This window comes from Emys orbicularis, chromosome 1 (genome assembly GCF_028017835.1).
Source record: "Emys orbicularis isolate rEmyOrb1 chromosome 1, rEmyOrb1.hap1, whole genome shotgun sequence".
NCBI classification, from domain to species: Eukaryota; Metazoa; Chordata; order Testudines; family Emydidae; genus Emys; species Emys orbicularis.
The window spans coordinates 184,999,584-185,016,214 of NC_088683.1; the positions used below are offsets into that span (position 1 = coordinate 184,999,584).

Consider the following 16,631-nt stretch of genomic DNA (forward strand, 5'->3'; position numbering starts at 1 on the left):
AAAACTTACTGAAGCATCTCTGAGGGTGAGATTATCTTTATTTAGTTTGATTAGGCATAGATTTGCGCATTTTATTTTATTTTGCTTGTGACTTACTTTGTTCTGTCTGTTACTACTTTGAACCACTTAAATCCTACTGTCTGTATTTAATAAAATCACTTTTTATTTAGTAATTTACTCAGAGTATGTATTAATACCTGGGGGAGCAAACAACTGTGCATATCTCTCTATCAGTGTTATAGAGGGCGAACAATTTATGAGTTTGCCCTGCATAAACTTTATGCAGGGTAAAACGGATTTATCTGGGTTTAGACCCCATTGGGAGTTGGGCATCTGAGTGCTAAAGACAAGCACACTCCTGTGAGCTGGTTTCGGGTAAACTTGCAGCTTTGGGACTAGTAATTCAGACCCTGAGTCTTTGTTAGAGCAGACTGGAGTGTCTGGCTCAGCAAGACAGGGTGCTGGAATCCTGAGCTGGCAGGGAAAACAGAAGCAGGGGTAGTCTTTGCACATTAGGTGGCAGCTCCCAAGGGGGTTTCTGTGATCCAACCCGTCACAACCCCCCAATCAAACAAACCCTTTAACAAACTGGCTTTGAAAGGTTTTTATGTTATAGTTATTTTACTTATGTATTGACAAAAAAGATGATAGATTAAATTTAGTTTCACTTGTGAAACAGTAAGTTAGTGAAAAAAGAATAAAAAATTAAGTTGATACATGGGAATTAAAATGAAAAGAATAAAAATAGAAAAACAGTATCAAAGTTAAAATGAATAGTGTAGTTATAATTACCTGGAATGTGAGGACTGAACACTTTTACTGGCATGAGTTTTGGGGGGTTGTTTTGTTTTTTAATTCCTATGCAAAGCCACCTGTGAAGTGGCTCAGTGACAAGAGACCAATTAATCAGAAATAGAATATGAGAAACTGAAAAGGGATTGGGTGTAGGACAAGATTATTTTTTGGGGAAAAAAGAAAAAACTTGTGATAGTATTGATTAAGACAATCCAATAACTTCTCCCACAGTAGAGTCTGACAATGAAGGTAGAATAATTCTAAAGAGAGAAATGGGAGGGATAATAAATAATTCTTATATCAAAAATGAGAAAACGCAAAGCTTTTTTTTTAATTTTTAAACTGCAGAAATCGTAGATTGAGGATGAGGGGAGAAGGGTGACTAATGAAATTCAGATATATTTAAAGACATGACAACGTCTTGTGCTACATTGTTCAGGACATTCATCCAGTAAAATATTAACTATAACTTTTCAAACTAAGTCTGATTTGCACATGGGTGCACAAGAACACTCAAGCAAGCTACACATACTTTTCAGTAGTGTTCAGTGCCCATAACCAGGATAGATAACTTAATGATGTCCAAAACGAAAGCTGGAGAATAGAAAAATGCAAAATTTCATGTTGTGAATTACCAATTCATAATGTGATTTGACTTAATCTGGTAAACAAGTTTAAATCAGTAACAAAAGCATGGGACTGACATTATTTATTAGAGCAAAAGGAATTTAGAAAAAAATGTAAAAATTGAAATACAATATTTGGAAAATAATAGAAAGATGTATATGGGAGGAGAAAACCCCTCTATGGAAAGGACTCAACGCTGTAGGAGGCAGAATAACTAGTTATAGCTCTAGACAGAAAAAGTTAAGGGAATGGAAACTCAAATCTGCAAAAACACAAGAGGTTAGAGTGGGGGAGCGTGTGTTTTTCTGAAATATTTTTGCTCTAATCTATATCTACACACAATGTATGTTAAATATTTACATCATTCAATACATGAGACTAGTTGTCCACCATGCTAAAGAGTAAAACAAAATAGCTTTTCAGATATGCAAACAGTTCTTTTGAATAAGAATAAGAACAATGGTGTCCATCATACCACTAAGCAGAATTTGCATCTAACAAAAGCAGAATAGAAGAATAACAGAGAGAGGGAGAGAGAGAGAGAGAGGCTTTCTTATTGCATTATAGGGTTTGGTTGCTTTTTTTTTTTTTTTTTTTTTTCAATTTTAGCAGAATTTGAAATTGCAGTTTCTTTTACCTTCTAAATCACAAAATATGGGAAGGCCAGGGTATCATTACAGGCTGAGAGAAATATCTTTAGTAGGGTTTCTATCTGTCTTATTTGCTAAATGGTTTTGTCAGAAATAGATTACAATGAATATGATTTGCAGAAAGTATTTTAGGAGTACTTATCGCTGTGAACTTGGGAAGTGCTGTGATCAGCAAAATGTTTAAATTTAAAAAAAAAAAAAACTTAAGAATTGCAGACTGCGGTATATGTCAAAGAAATGAGACCCTCTGGTAGAGGAGGGGAAGTGTTTATAACATCTAAGCAGAATTAAACATTAGCTGTATTTATCTAAGCTGACAACCTGTGTACCAAGACATAGCCTGATGGGCTTTGAAATAGCCAGTATATTAAACTGGAAAATCAGACTGATGGACCTTTTAACAGTAGAATAAATATTAGATTAATACAACATCTTGCAAGAGTGCAGGCTTCTAAGAATTCTTCAGCAGGCGATAGAGACAGTAACCTGTGAAGTCTCTTGAATTTAAATATAGTCTTTGGTATCAGATACAGCAAATGGTCTGATAATGATTTCTTTGCATTAACCTGTGCCTGCTTGCCTTTACTACTGTCTGCTTTGACAAGTAAATGTTTATTGTAAGTGACATGTATTTCAAAAGGATCTCCTTTGGAGGAGAAAAGGTCAGTAACAAGTGTATACCATTTTTTAAAAAAAGTATCAAAAGCAATAAAAGCCAATGTACCATAAGCAGTTTTGTGATGACAACATAGTTGTGTGTGCACAGGTAGTTGTATATTATTTTTCTACAGCTGGGCAGGGAACAGTTTTTCCATCCCATGAAAATGTTTGACTTCAAAATCTTTTCCTATTACGTATCACACAAAAGAAAGATCTCTGGATATCTTTTTTTGCGGGCAGGAGATGAAATCCCACACCCACACACCTGACAGACCAACTCACAGACCTAGAATAGGCAATAGCCCAGTTATTATAGTATTTATCTATGATGTGAGAGACTCAGGTCCTCGTCCCTGCATCTAACACATGCCAGGTGAGTACCCCACCTGCTGGGCTATTAGTTATTCTGAGATGGGTCTCTTTTTCTTTGACCAGCAGTTCCAGTCTGGGCCTGCGAAAAGTTATGTTCAAAATGACCCTCTGTCCAACAAGGTTTTGGTTTTGATGAATCTGCATTTTCTGACAAAAACCCATTTTGTCAAAACATTTCTGAGTTTTAATTTCTTCAATCCTTTTCTTATCGGAGGCTTTTTTATGTTTTATTCATTTCAAGGGCTGTATTTCAGTATTAGCTCACATTATTAATTGAAATTTCCTCCTTTTTAAGCAATTTATTTTAATAAATTAAGGTATAACTTTGGGTTATCTCCTTCAAATATGGACATACTTAACATATTCTTTGTCCATAAGCAATTCATATTACTTAGGGTGTGCAACAGTGCAAGAGACACTATCCACATATATAGAGAGAGATGTAGATCTGACCCCTAAGGCAAGTAAATATGTCGCTTCTAATTTGGGGTGAAAGAAATATTGATGGGGCAAAACAGATGGATAGTGTGACGTTCCTCTCTGGTCTTATCTGGATTGGTGATCTCCTAAGTCACTCCAAGCCTTGACTCTGGAGCCAGCCTTAACCTGCTCTGCTGTGACAACCCCCACTCCTGGCATGTAAGCTGCTCCCAGCTACTTGCAACTGAATGACACTAGCTAATATTTCTGGTCCCAGACACAACCCTAGGAACCTCCGTCTTGCAGTGTCCAGTTATGCCCGCTTATATAACATATAAGTCATATAATGGACGCTGCAAGCTTATATGAGTTCATCAATTTAACAAAGAAATTAATATATACCAAGCTTGTTATCCCAAGGGGAGTCTCTTACATGTTTCAAACCAAATGCACTGCTTCAGATAGAATAATCAAACAAATGTATTAACTATAAAGATAGATTTTAAGTGATTATAAGTCAAAGCATAACAAGTCAGATTTGGTAAAATGAAATAAAAGCAAAACTCATTCTAAGCTGATCTTAACACTTTCAATGCCCTTACAAACTTAGATGCTTCTCGCCACAGGCTGGCTGGTTGCTCTTCAGCCAGGCTCTCCCCTTTGATCAGCGCTTTAGTCGCATGGTGTGGTATCTGTAGATGTAGGTGGAAGAGAGAGGAAGAGCATTGGCTTTCCCCCCCCCCCCCCCGCCCTTCAGAGTCAGGTGAGCATTACCTCATCACAGTTCCAAACTGACCAAAGGAAGTGGGGTGACTCCCTCGAGAGTCTGACAGATTCTTTTGTTGCTGTCTAGGCCAGCGTCCTTTGTTCCTGTGAGGCTGGACTGGGTTTGTCCCATACATGCCCTACTGAGGTGTGAATTGCCTTTCAGCTCTTGGAGAGTTTTTGCCTGGGCTTATTTTAAGCCATGAGGATTCATTTTCAGCCTCATAACTATACTCATGAAATTGTAACCTATAACATTACTGTAACAATTACTATAACATCACTATAACAACCACATGCTCTGTGCATCATGAGCTTTCCGAAGAGACCCAACATGACAAACTTTGCATTGGATACCACACAATCATTTTATAACGATGAACACGGGGGTGTAGGGTGTTCCCCCGAGGTACAGAGTGTAAACTTTGCATTGGATACCACACAATCATTTTATAAAGATGAACAGGGGGGTGTAGGGTGTTCCCCCGAGGTACAGAGTGTCACAGATAGTTTTTCTAATTTTTGAGGGCCAGGAAGAAAAGTTATTAATCGATCAAGGCATATCTGTTCTCTATACGTCTTCCAGAATGATCTGCAAAGAAAGTGATTAGGACAAGAGAAAGCACTCTTGGTGTATAAAGGGGTGCGATGAACGTATGGATACATGTTGAGCAGGAGATGTAATGGACTCAAAAATACTGAGGAGGGGAAAAAGGGATTAGCCAAAGGTTTGAAGGGGAGAGCCACTAACTAGATAGTACATGCAGAATATGTACTGTCAATAACAAGCCCAGAGAAAAGGGAAAGGTGGTATTTTTTGCCTCAATTTAAAAGATGAAGTAGATCAAAATAACTACTTAATCTTGTGAATAGGAGTCGTTTCACTGACTTAAGTGAGCACTGAATTAGACTCTTGGGCCCACACTGTTAAAAGGTACTTGGTTGTTGCTGCACACAGCCTTGCAGCTCCTAACTGATTTAGGTGTCTAAACCTCATTTTCAAAAGGAGTTTAGGCACTTAGGAAACTTAGGCCTTTTGAAAATGAGATTTAGACACCTGAATCGGTTAGGCATTGAAAGGTTGAGTACAGAAACTGCTAAATACATTTAAAAATCCAGGCCTAGGTCTCTATAGCAGAACATGTACTTATTTATTTGACAACTGCATTTTAAATTTTAGCTTCTTTTTTATCACTCTTTGATTTTACCCTTTTGGAGTGTTTATCAAGTACTTTTTGCATCAAAGTTGTTTTTCTGTTTAAGAAATACAAAGTAATTGTCTTGCCACCATCTGCTTTGTACACCAAACATATCATTCAACAGTTTGGAGAGATCAGCTCTCCCAGTATTTGGACCTAGACCCAAACCCTTTCACACAGATATTTGAAGGGGAGGTGGCTTGGGAATTGACTTAAATGAGAGGGACTCCATGAAGGAGAAGGAGTCTGCCTGCATGGAGCTTATTAGAAGACAGTGGCCTAAGCTGATATTACTGTATTTTTAAGGCCATATTTAGATGTTTTAGTTCTTTAAGTATATTAATAAACAGACTTGGTAACAAAAACAAAAATATTGATGTGTTTGACTTGTAGAATATTTTGATTTTATCTTGCCAAGAGTATCAGAATGTCTAGAGAAAATGAGGATTAGGCTAGCAATCTTTTGAAATGTTTGTTTTCTGAAAAGGATGTCACGATCTACAGAATCTGACTTCAGATGCTTCAGAATTCCTTTACAAAAAAAAAAAAACTTCTTACCATTTATGTAATTTTAAGAGCCCTTAAGCACTTATTCTGTGCTACAATACATTGCTGCCCCCCTCACACACACACACCTTTTTGAAGTTATGTTGTGTGATCCCACAAAACTGCCCTTTTGTCTTATCAGTTTAGTCTTGCTCTTTAGGAGACCGCTGGTGTATAGAACTGCTATCAAAACTGTCTGAAAAGGAAAAAGATCAACACAATTCTAGCAGCCTCTTGGGCTTCAGCCAAGCAGTAACCAACACCAGCTAAAGATTGCAAAATAATTTATGTTGGAGGTTTAAATATATTTATAGTTTAATATACAAATGCATTGATGGGTAAATTGACAGCACAGTGAATATGGCAGTAATGCATAAGTCCCATTAGAATTGTGCAATTGATAATTTGTACGCATCAGCTTACCCCTTGGTGTCAGGAAATAAATGCATAATATCTACAGCATGTAGGCAATGGTACACTTTAATTAATTCCTAGGTAAAATTATTATGCATTACAGTGTAGAGAAACAAAGCAAAAACCTTCACTAATCAAAATTTTCAGTTAACAGAGCTTTTTTTCCCCCATTAGTTTCATTGTCTCGCATTACATCACTTATACTAGCTGGCTTGTTGTCAGTTTATAATTTGGACCTTCACATCAAACAGCAAAAAATTAATTACAGGAAAAGAAATCTCAATAGTACTTCTGTGCGTAGAGGTTTTCACAATTACTCAAACATGAATATTGCTGTATGTGGAAGAAATGAAAACTGGAGGGGGTGACCTAGCATATACTTTACTGGAACCATTCATTTTAATATACTTTAACAATTTCCCTTCTCCAAAACACAGATTTTAAACATCTTTTCCCATAAATAAAGATTCCTTAAAATATTGAAAAGCTTCTCAGAACTTTTGTATGTGGTATTAAGATTGCAGTAGGCTAATGTGACTACCGGACCACACAAGTGCTATGAGTTCCTATGCAGGCCATATGCTGCCTATATTGATGGTTACCCCTAGTGTTCACGTTGTGCTTAAAGATTACCCTCCCCAGAACCCAGTCAGGACAACTAACTATCAGGCTCATGGTCATTAAGACAGTGTCAGTCGAGCTGTAAATAATTTTGAGGGCACCATGAAACCTGAATGAGTCTCCTGGCCTTACTGATTAACTGTCCACCACAGAGAACAAGAGAATTTCCTACCATTTCCACCTCTCCCCCAATCCCTTTAATAATAATTAATAATAAAAAAAAGTGGGGGGAGGGAGACTCTCCCATTTCAGCTACCAGAATGCACCTGATACAAGAACAATAGGAAAGGCTGGGGTCCACCTGTACCACCTCTGGCAGATAATAGCATTGCCATCAGCAATTTCATGTGGTGTAGAAAAGTCCCAAAACACAAATTATTATTTAAATTAAAAGAAAATATGATTGCTGGGAGATCTGTGCCTCACATAAGAACATAAGAACATAAGAAAGGCCGTACTGGGTCAGACCAAAGGTCCATCTAGCCCAGTATCTGTCTACCGACAGTGGCCAATGCCAGGTGCCCCAGAGGGAGTGAACCTAACAGGCAATGATCAAGTGATCTCTCTCCTGCCATCCATCTCCATCCTCTGACGAACAGAGGCTAGGGACACCATTCTTACCCATCCTGGCTAATAGCCATTTATGGACTTAGCCACCATGAATTTATCCAGTCCCCTTTTAAACATTGTTATAGTCCTAGCCTTCACAACCTCCTCAGGTAAGGAGTTCCACAAGTTGACTGTGCGCTGCGTGAAGAAGAACTTCCTTTTATTTGTTTTAAACCTGCTGCCTATTAATTTCTTTTGGTGACCCCTAGTTCTTGTATTATGGGAATAAGTAAATAACTTTTCCTTATCCACTTTCTCAACATCACTCATGATTTTATATACCTCTATCATGTCCCCCCTTAGTCTTCTCTTTTCCAAACTGAAGAGTCCTAGCCTCTTTAATCTTTCCTCATATGGGACCCTCTCTAAACCCTTAATCATTTTAGTTGCTCTTTTCTGAACCTTTTCTAGTGCTAGAATATCTTTTTTGAGGTGAGGAGACCACATCTGTACACAGTATTCGAGATGTGGGCGAACCATGGATTTATATAAGGGCAATAATATATTCTCAGTCTTATTCTCTATCCCCTTACTAAGTACGTTCATAGCATTATTCCAGTCCTGGTGGTGCACTAACTCCCATAGTCTTTGTGACCCTATCCAGAGTCTATGAAGGAATGTGTGAAAATTACATAAAAGGAATTACTGAAATTTCACCAGACATCTACTCAAGCTCTAGTATACACTGTGTTTTGGTTGAGGAGGAGGAAACCAAACTATTTCCTGGATACTTAGTCTATATGTGCAGCAACATCTGCTGCCTTCCACAGTATGACACCTGGAAGGCCTTGAGGACATGTCCAAGTTGGCAGATGTGAATGTGGGTTATCAAACAGGCTAGTGTGAATTTCCATGGTTCATGCTATAGGAACATTAGTTTGGTCAAAGAAATTAAAGAAAAAAGAGACAGCTACAGAAAACATATAGTAAAATCCTTTGCAATATTACTATCTGCATTAGAGATGTGCCAACGCATGGCAAATTGAATTTCATGTGGACAAACATAACCATTACATTTCACATTCAGCTCAAAACCATAAACAAGAAATAAATGGATCAGAATCACAGCAGGACTTTGACAATGACCTTGGAATAATAGTGGACTGCACACAAACTGTATTGACAATATGGTGAGGAAATTAAAAAAAAAAAAAAAAGATATTGAGGTACTGTTATAAAAGAGAATATGCATCTAATCAAATTTAATATTCTCTTTTAAGAGCCAAATTAGTGTATTCTTCAGCTGCGATCTCCCTATTTAAAAGATGTTGGAGCACATGGGATGGTATACTGAAAGATGGCCAAAAAAAACCAACAAAAAACCCAAACCCTTAAGTCAGATACTACATGTGCTGTGAGGGCAGGCAAGGAAATCAAAATCTGTCCATTTAAGGAAAAAGTAAACACTGGAATATGAATATATAGATATAGCTAGTTATAGATAATATTGAATGGGTTAGACAGTAAGACTTCAGGTTAGTATTTCCACTTTGAAAGTGCATACAAATCTCTAGATGCAATATTTCTGAAAGATACAAAAAGAACAGTAGCTGGTCCCTTTTGAAACAGACAAAATTGATCATGAACCGAAAGGGCTAACAGGGAAAAGGGAGTTTAATATAATGTAGAAATTCAATAAAAGGTTAGGTAACTTGTTGAAGACAGGAGGGTGTTTATAAAGTGGGTTTTATATCCTTTTGGTGGGCTATATATCATGTTTGGTACCTGTTTTTGGTTTTATGACATCTTTTGGGTAACCTGAGAAGCTGGATAGTCTTGCTTTGTAAAGTCAGTCTTAACATCAAGCAGTCCAGCTATGATATATAAGGTAAGAGTGGACTTTAAGAAAGCATTTGATCTTCCATGACAAAAGAGTTTCCAATTATTAAGACAAAAATCAAGAGTAGTGTTTGGACTGTGGTATGGATAAAGGTAGCTCATATTTGGGACAGGAATACCCTTTTCATTACTCAATCATGATTACTCTGTCACTTGTCTCTCCATCTCCAGTGAGAATTCACCTCTCACATAATGTCATGCTTGATTGTCATCTTAGCACTCACTGAGCTGACAATTTACCAAAAAAGGCGGAAGGCTTTTTAAATCTAACTTTGAAACAAAAACAGAGAACGAAACAGGTGACTGACAGTGCTGTAGATAATGTATGCTCAGGTTCTCAGTATCTCTTAATCATGTCTATGTATATTTCTTACCATTTCCTAATGGATATTTTTAAATACAGGTAATGAATTTGGGCATCCAGAATGGTTAGACTTCCCCAGAACAGGAAACAACGAGAGTTACCATTATGCCAGGAGACAGTTTCATTTAGCTGATGATCACATTCTTCGCTATAGATTCCTAAATGCATTTGACAGAGATATGAATAAATTGGAAGAAAGATTTGGCTGGCTTGCATCTCCCCCGGTAAGCTATGTATGCTAAATGTTATGTTTTAGTCACCAGTAGTGTACATGTTCAGAATTACAAGAATATAAAATCTATATGCAAAAATTTTAAACAGCACTTCATTATGCACTGTAATGCCCTGTTACATATTTCAGATTGTCAAAACATGTCACTGAAGTCTCTTCTGCACATAATGAAGATCTGGAACAGTGTCCTGGATACTTTCACAGGGAGCTTTTTTTTTATTATTATTTTTGCCTCTTCATTTAGAAACTTTAATTCAGATTGGTTAAAGCAAATAATAAAACTCTGCCTGGAATCCAATTGAAAGATTGCTTTGGAAATGTCTTAATTGTTTTGACAATTTCTTTTCATGACAATAATTATTCTGTCATCAGGAAAACACTAGTAGTGTATCTTATGTTATAGTCTCCTGAACTTCAAGCCGTCAATGCTATATTTGCAGTTATACCTGCATATTGTATTGTACTGCTTTTGTTATAAAATTGACAGACTAGTAGACCTTCTGTAGTTTCTCAATGTTAAATAAGTTTTCAATTGTATTATAGCTTTTGGTCACATACTCACTAAGTATAACTAAGTATATTCTGTTCATAATCCTTTCTCTTTAAAGGACTGTTTGAAATGGCCATGTAGTTATTTTTTTTTTGTTTGTTTGTTTGTTTTGGTGTGTGGCTTTAACAAATGGATAGAGCAAAGGTATTATATGTGGAATAGTTTTTTGTTGCAGGTCATATCTATCCTAGCATGGTTGATCATCAATGCAATTTTCAGCACTAAGGGGCAAATAATGATCCTTCCCTACATGCACATTATGCAGTACAAAAAAGCATCCTGCTTATTTCAAAACTTCTGTTCAGCTTCTAAATGACCCACAGTGGCAGTGATGCTGATCCAGACTAGAAAGAGTTTGTGAATTTCCTTTAGTTTAAAAAAAAAAAACACACCACCATTTTTGAGAAGAAGCGTGTGTGGACGCTGATGCATAATTTATCTTTGCTTCAAAATAATTCTCTTCAGGTGTCATCTTTTTTCAGTTGCCACAACAAAATGTATATTTGACTTTTATTCCATCTTTTTCTTTTATATCTTACCTAGCTCTTTAAAAATTAAAGATATAGTTTTCTGATCTGAAATCTTATATGAAGTTATATACTCTGTGAGAGTCCACGGTTTAAAGCTGTATTGATACTAGCGTTAATCTTTTTGTCAGTTTTGCCTTTAGTTAACTTCAAGCAAAGTTGCAATGTAACTTCCTATTGTAGTGCATTTTAATTACAAATAAGGAATATATTATTTTTGTAACAACTAAAATGTAACTATCTATTTTCTTCCCAGGCTTTTGTGACGGAAAATCATGAATCGAATAAGGTCATCATATTTGAGAGGACAAATCTAATTTTTATATTCAATTTCCATCCATCTAAAAGCTATACTGAATACAGAGTGGGTGCTGAAACTCCAGGAAAATATCCTTTTGTTTACTATTATGCTACGTCATAGAAGTTAAAAGCTTACCTTTATTTTTATTTTAAACTTGAATACAAACTGTGATGAAAAGGTAAGAAATAATGTTTTGTTTACTTTTTTATAAATAAGCTTACATTGTTCGATAGCGTATACTGTACAGTAAAAAAACCACACTGTAAAGTGAATGTAGATTCCTAACTATACTTATTTATGATCATCTATCAGGAAGTGCAAGTAGAAGTAGCAGTTTGAGAACGTGTGCAGTTCTTATTCTAATGCCCTGTTTTTAGTATGTGCTAAGGGTGGTGGGGGGAGGGATAGCTCAGTGGCTTGAGCATTGGCCTGAGCATTGGCCTGCTAAACCCAGAGTTGTGAGTTCAATCCTTGAGGGGTCCACCTAGGGAAGGCAGGGGGCTGCACTCAATGACCTTTCAGGGTCCCTTCCAGTTCTATGAGATAGGTATATTTCCATATATTATATATATTTCCATATATTATTATTATTACAGTATGGAAACTGAGCCACTAGATGGTTGTGAGGAGCATCCCCACACTGCAGTCCTGGTTAGGCCTTGGCTGGCGAGTCAGAACACAACTTCTAGGTCTGACAATTTGCTTTGCGAACTTGGGCAAATTATTCCATTTACCTGTGCATCGGTTACCTATCTGTGTAAAAATTATGCTAGTCTGCGCTATCTGATTTTTCATAAAGTCCTTTGAGGTCTGCAGATGGAAAACAACAAATTCTTATTAAGCCCATTTTAAAGATGGCAAAACTGAAACAGAAAAGTTAGTATGACTAGACTGGTAGGCCCTGTGTTGCAATGGATTAGACCTTGGCTTGCAAGCCGAATGACCTGCAGATTTACAGTATAATTTTATGGATATCTACCACAGTTGTAAGCCATCATTAAATCCAAACTGAATATTAGCTTTGTCACTCCTTGTTTCCAAGCCTTCTCCGATTCCAGACGTTCAGTACTCAAACCTGCTTTTGGACTTGTATGAATTACCAGTCACTGTTTTAAAAATTACTGTGGTGTTCAGTTTAGAGCCTCTATTCTCAAGTATTTTTAGCTGGTTTTGTTTAAAAATTGCTTAATTTGAGCTGATTCCCATAGTTCCCGTGTACTGCAGTTCTGTATTCAATGTAACACTCTTTATTGTTGTTTAACGGTGAAGATTTTAAAAAATGAACACTACTCTCTCTAATTCCAAACTGTGTCCCTTCCTGTTGGTGTCAGGCCCTTCCTCAAAATGGGTGGGGTACTGTCATCAAGTACTTGTGACACTATCCTGGCTTCCTTTAAATTTATAAACAACATTTCTTTTATGGCCAATCTTTTCACGGTTCCTGAAGTTCTGTAGAAATATTTTCTTTTTCTTCATTGTCAGTGTCCTTTGTTTCACAAACTGAATTTATTTTTTTCAAGCCTCTCAAAAAAAATATTTCCTATATCTATTTATAACATTAGTAGCTCCTTTCTCATTATAAATAGCACAGTGATTTGTACTCATAGATTCCAGGGTGTACTGCTTCTGTTTCTGCTGGTCTGCTGCCTATGACAACAGTTATACAGGAAATTCCACAGCTTCCATTCACTGGTTTTAATGTGCACGTCCACGTGAATTTCAATAAATTCATCCCTTGCTAGTTTGTCTTGGGCATCTAGGCAGGTTCAGTACCATATCTTGGGTGCAGGCACAGTGACAGTCACAGGAAATTTGATGTTTGTTTGTTTGTTTTTTAATTCAAGCAAATATTCATGGAAAACTTGTTTTGAGTTATTCATACAGTGGTAGCATTTTCTCCTGTCTCTTATTTTTAAGTTGGTTTTGGTTGCACACACGAGTGTGAGTGTGTGTGTGTGTGTGTGTGTGTTGGGCTTTTTACATTTATTTTGACTCTGGAAATCATTAGGATTTCATAAAGTGAGAATAGCTCAAGCATGTGAAAAACATAATTTGTTATAAAAAGGATAAGAACAGAGATGATTTACTTTGCAATTTTATCTGATAAGCAGTTTCTTTTAATATGAAAATCCCATTGCACAAGACACACTCCTGCCTGTTGTCTGTGTCTGTCTGTCTGTCTCTCTCTCTCTCTCTCTCTCTCTCTCTGTGGACAGTTGAGGCTTGGTGCCAAATAGACCTCTGATCAAGCATGGCTGTCGTTGAGATTCCGAATTAAAGCTTTTTCATACTGTAGTCTAATACTAGTGTCATTAGGAAAAAATTAAAAATAGGCTTAAATGTAATGGATTTGCTTTTCTGACAGATGCCATTTTATGTATTTTCCCCTAAAATATGGTGGTTCTGGTTCATAACATGTCTCCCAAACCATGATAAATTTGATCTGCCTCCTCTGCTAGCAATTCGGGGCACTCAGTGCTGTTGCAGGGCTTACTTCCACTGGGCAGAAGTTCTGCCTCTATTTGCTGAATTAGGTCAGGAGTTGATGCTCTCCTGCTGTATTGTGCTATGTTGAAAACTGGGGGTTTTAAATAAGTTTTTGAATAGTAGTGACCATTTTTTGATCTCTATCAATTCTCTGCTTCCCTTCCTGCTGCTTCATCTTTATCCCTTGGAGTACTCCAGTGCAAGACTTCCCTTCTAAGCTCCCTGTAACCAGCCTTCACTGCTCTACCAGCTATGGCAGAGCTGTCTAAGAAACGAAACAAGCAAGTCCAGAAAGTACACCATTTGCTAATACAACAGAGAATGAACTATGGCCCTTCTGCTCTCAGCCTGATTAGCTTTGGGTTTCTGGGTCTCATCAAGACTGTGGCTCCCTTTTTTGTCCTCTCTGGTAACTGTGGTTCTAAAGCAGACAAAAGGAATGCACAGCACCACCTATGCTCAGGCAGAGATTCCCAGCAGGTGGGCAACCACAAACAGGCAGCTCACAAAGCAGGCCTGTTTGTTTGTTTAACAGTTTCTAAGAGCCAAGGGAGTCTTTCACAGCCATTCCAAAGGAAGACATGGCAGTTGCTTACCTAGGCAAGGGCATAGTGATCTCTCTAGAGGGAGACTTCTTTCACAAGGACCATGTTGAAGAGTATCTTGTGAAGGGGCTCTGAGGCCTCAGTTGCAGGTCTTAGACCCTCACATGCCACCACCTATTTCATAAGCACCACTATGTTCTGGCGTTTCTCCTAAAGAAAATATTCCTGGTCATAGCCTTTGTCATTGATATATTATTAAACACATTGTGTGCAACTGCATGCTCTATGACTTCTTGTACAGTGACCATCTCTAACTAAGACCTTGGACAGCAGACAGTCACTCTGAGCAGATTGTGTGCACATCTAAACTTTGGTTCCATTCTGCCTGGGGAAAAGTTGGGTGAGATTTTGTCAGAAAACAATGGCAGATGAAGAGTATCTCTTCTTCCTTCAGAAAAGCATAAGTAAGATGATGGTTCTCCTTTCTCCACTTCTCAAACCAAAGAAGAGAGCTAGAATTAAGCCTAAAAATCTCCACAGGCTCCATAGAGAGCTCAGCATGACTTGTGTAGGATGTTCCACTAGCCAGGCATGCATCAGTGTGGCAGACTCTCCCATTTGTGGGAAACCTGGGCTCAATAACCTTGAACAGATGGATGCTAGAATTAATAAGGCACAGGGATTTGTTGGAACACTCCCAGAACTGAAAGGCCCCTCATAGCTATTTATACTCTGTTCAGTTGCAAGAGATCAAACAAGGCAACAGTGGGCATACTAGTGGAGAAGGGTCACTGGATGCCAGCCGTGTTTTAAGTACTGTGTCAATTAGACATGCTCTAAGTAGTGCTACCATACACAGGGCTTAAAATACTATGGGTAGCCAGCGGTCAATCTGTATTGGGGCTACAAATGTTACTTGTGCTGGTAGAACCAGTGTTAGTAAAGGTGTGGGGGGGAAATCCAGAATTTCCTTAGTGTAGATAAGGCTGTGAAAAACCTTTTTGGCATTTCAATTCTAGAGGAGTTAAGCTTATTTTTGGAGCTTTAAGTCAAGAGTATAAACTATTTTATCAGCTAAGCAAGTCAATGGGAAGCACTTACTTATTCTCTGTATAGCCAGAGGAGATATAAATTATGTGCTTTGATTTCTTTTAGGAGCATTAAAAATATTGTTAGTTTTTAGATTTTTTTAAACCATTAATCAACAAAAATAGCTGACTTGGACAGCTTATGGGGGGAAAAAATCACAAAGAGAAGCTTATTTTCTCCTTTTCTATTTTAACTGAATCCTTTATAGTAGTCTAACATGTATATTATATGTATTATGTAGAAATGTTTTTAATGCCAATTTTAAATGGAATAGTTCTGCATGTTAACAGCTTATATACTTTTACTCACTTATCCTAACCTTCTTTATCTCCTCTCCTCAACTACCCAAAATCCTTATTTTTAGGCTTCAGTTCTTAAAATTACTTTTTAAGGGGGAATGGCTTTTTTCATAATTTTTGCTCTACAATTAAAGCCATGGATTTTTGGATTCAGTTTTCTAGTAAAACACTTTACCCATAGATAGGTGTGTAAGAAAATATATTTGGGGTTCTATAAATTGGAAATGTTTTCATGCTTTGTTTTTATCTAAAAATGCTTTTATGGCTATATTTTTAGTTTAAAATGTCATTTAGGAGTTTTTCAATCTTCTGAACATTTCTTCCACTAATCATCCCTTACACTTCATTTGGAACTTAAGTGTGAAATGCAAATACTTAAGAGCTTGATGATGGATTTTGGAAACCAGTGGGTTTTTATTTTGGCAGTCTCAATAGAGAGGTCTAGAACTGAATAAGCTTGATGAATAAAATGTTCTCACCCACCGATTCAGTTCTTCCAGAACAAGATTGAGGTATATTGGTGGGAAGTGTAAAGAAGCTTATACTACCCATATGTATGTTAGTGTTTGGTTAGAGGACTAGATGAATGCAATGTTCCTTCTGGCTTCAGAAACTATATACCTATGATTGTGCTACAGCTGTCAGTCCATCAGCTTTTACATGCACCAAGTTCACATTTATTAAATGGGTGATTTTGGCTTATATTATTGTCACAGAGTA

General features: G+C 37.2%; 1 protein-coding gene across 1 annotated transcript in view; it reads left to right on the forward strand.

The window, feature by feature from the left end:
• GBE1 (1,4-alpha-glucan branching enzyme 1) overlaps positions 1-16,631 on the forward strand; it is a 296,161-nt gene that overhangs the window by 247,364 nt on the left and 32,166 nt on the right. Inside the window, exons 13-14 of the mRNA XM_065399789.1 lie at positions 9,921-10,105; positions 11,447-11,587. Coding sequence (XP_065255861.1) covers positions 9,921-10,105; positions 11,447-11,587 — 326 coding nt within the window. The remainder of the gene's footprint in view (positions 1-9,920; positions 10,106-11,446; positions 11,588-16,631) is intronic.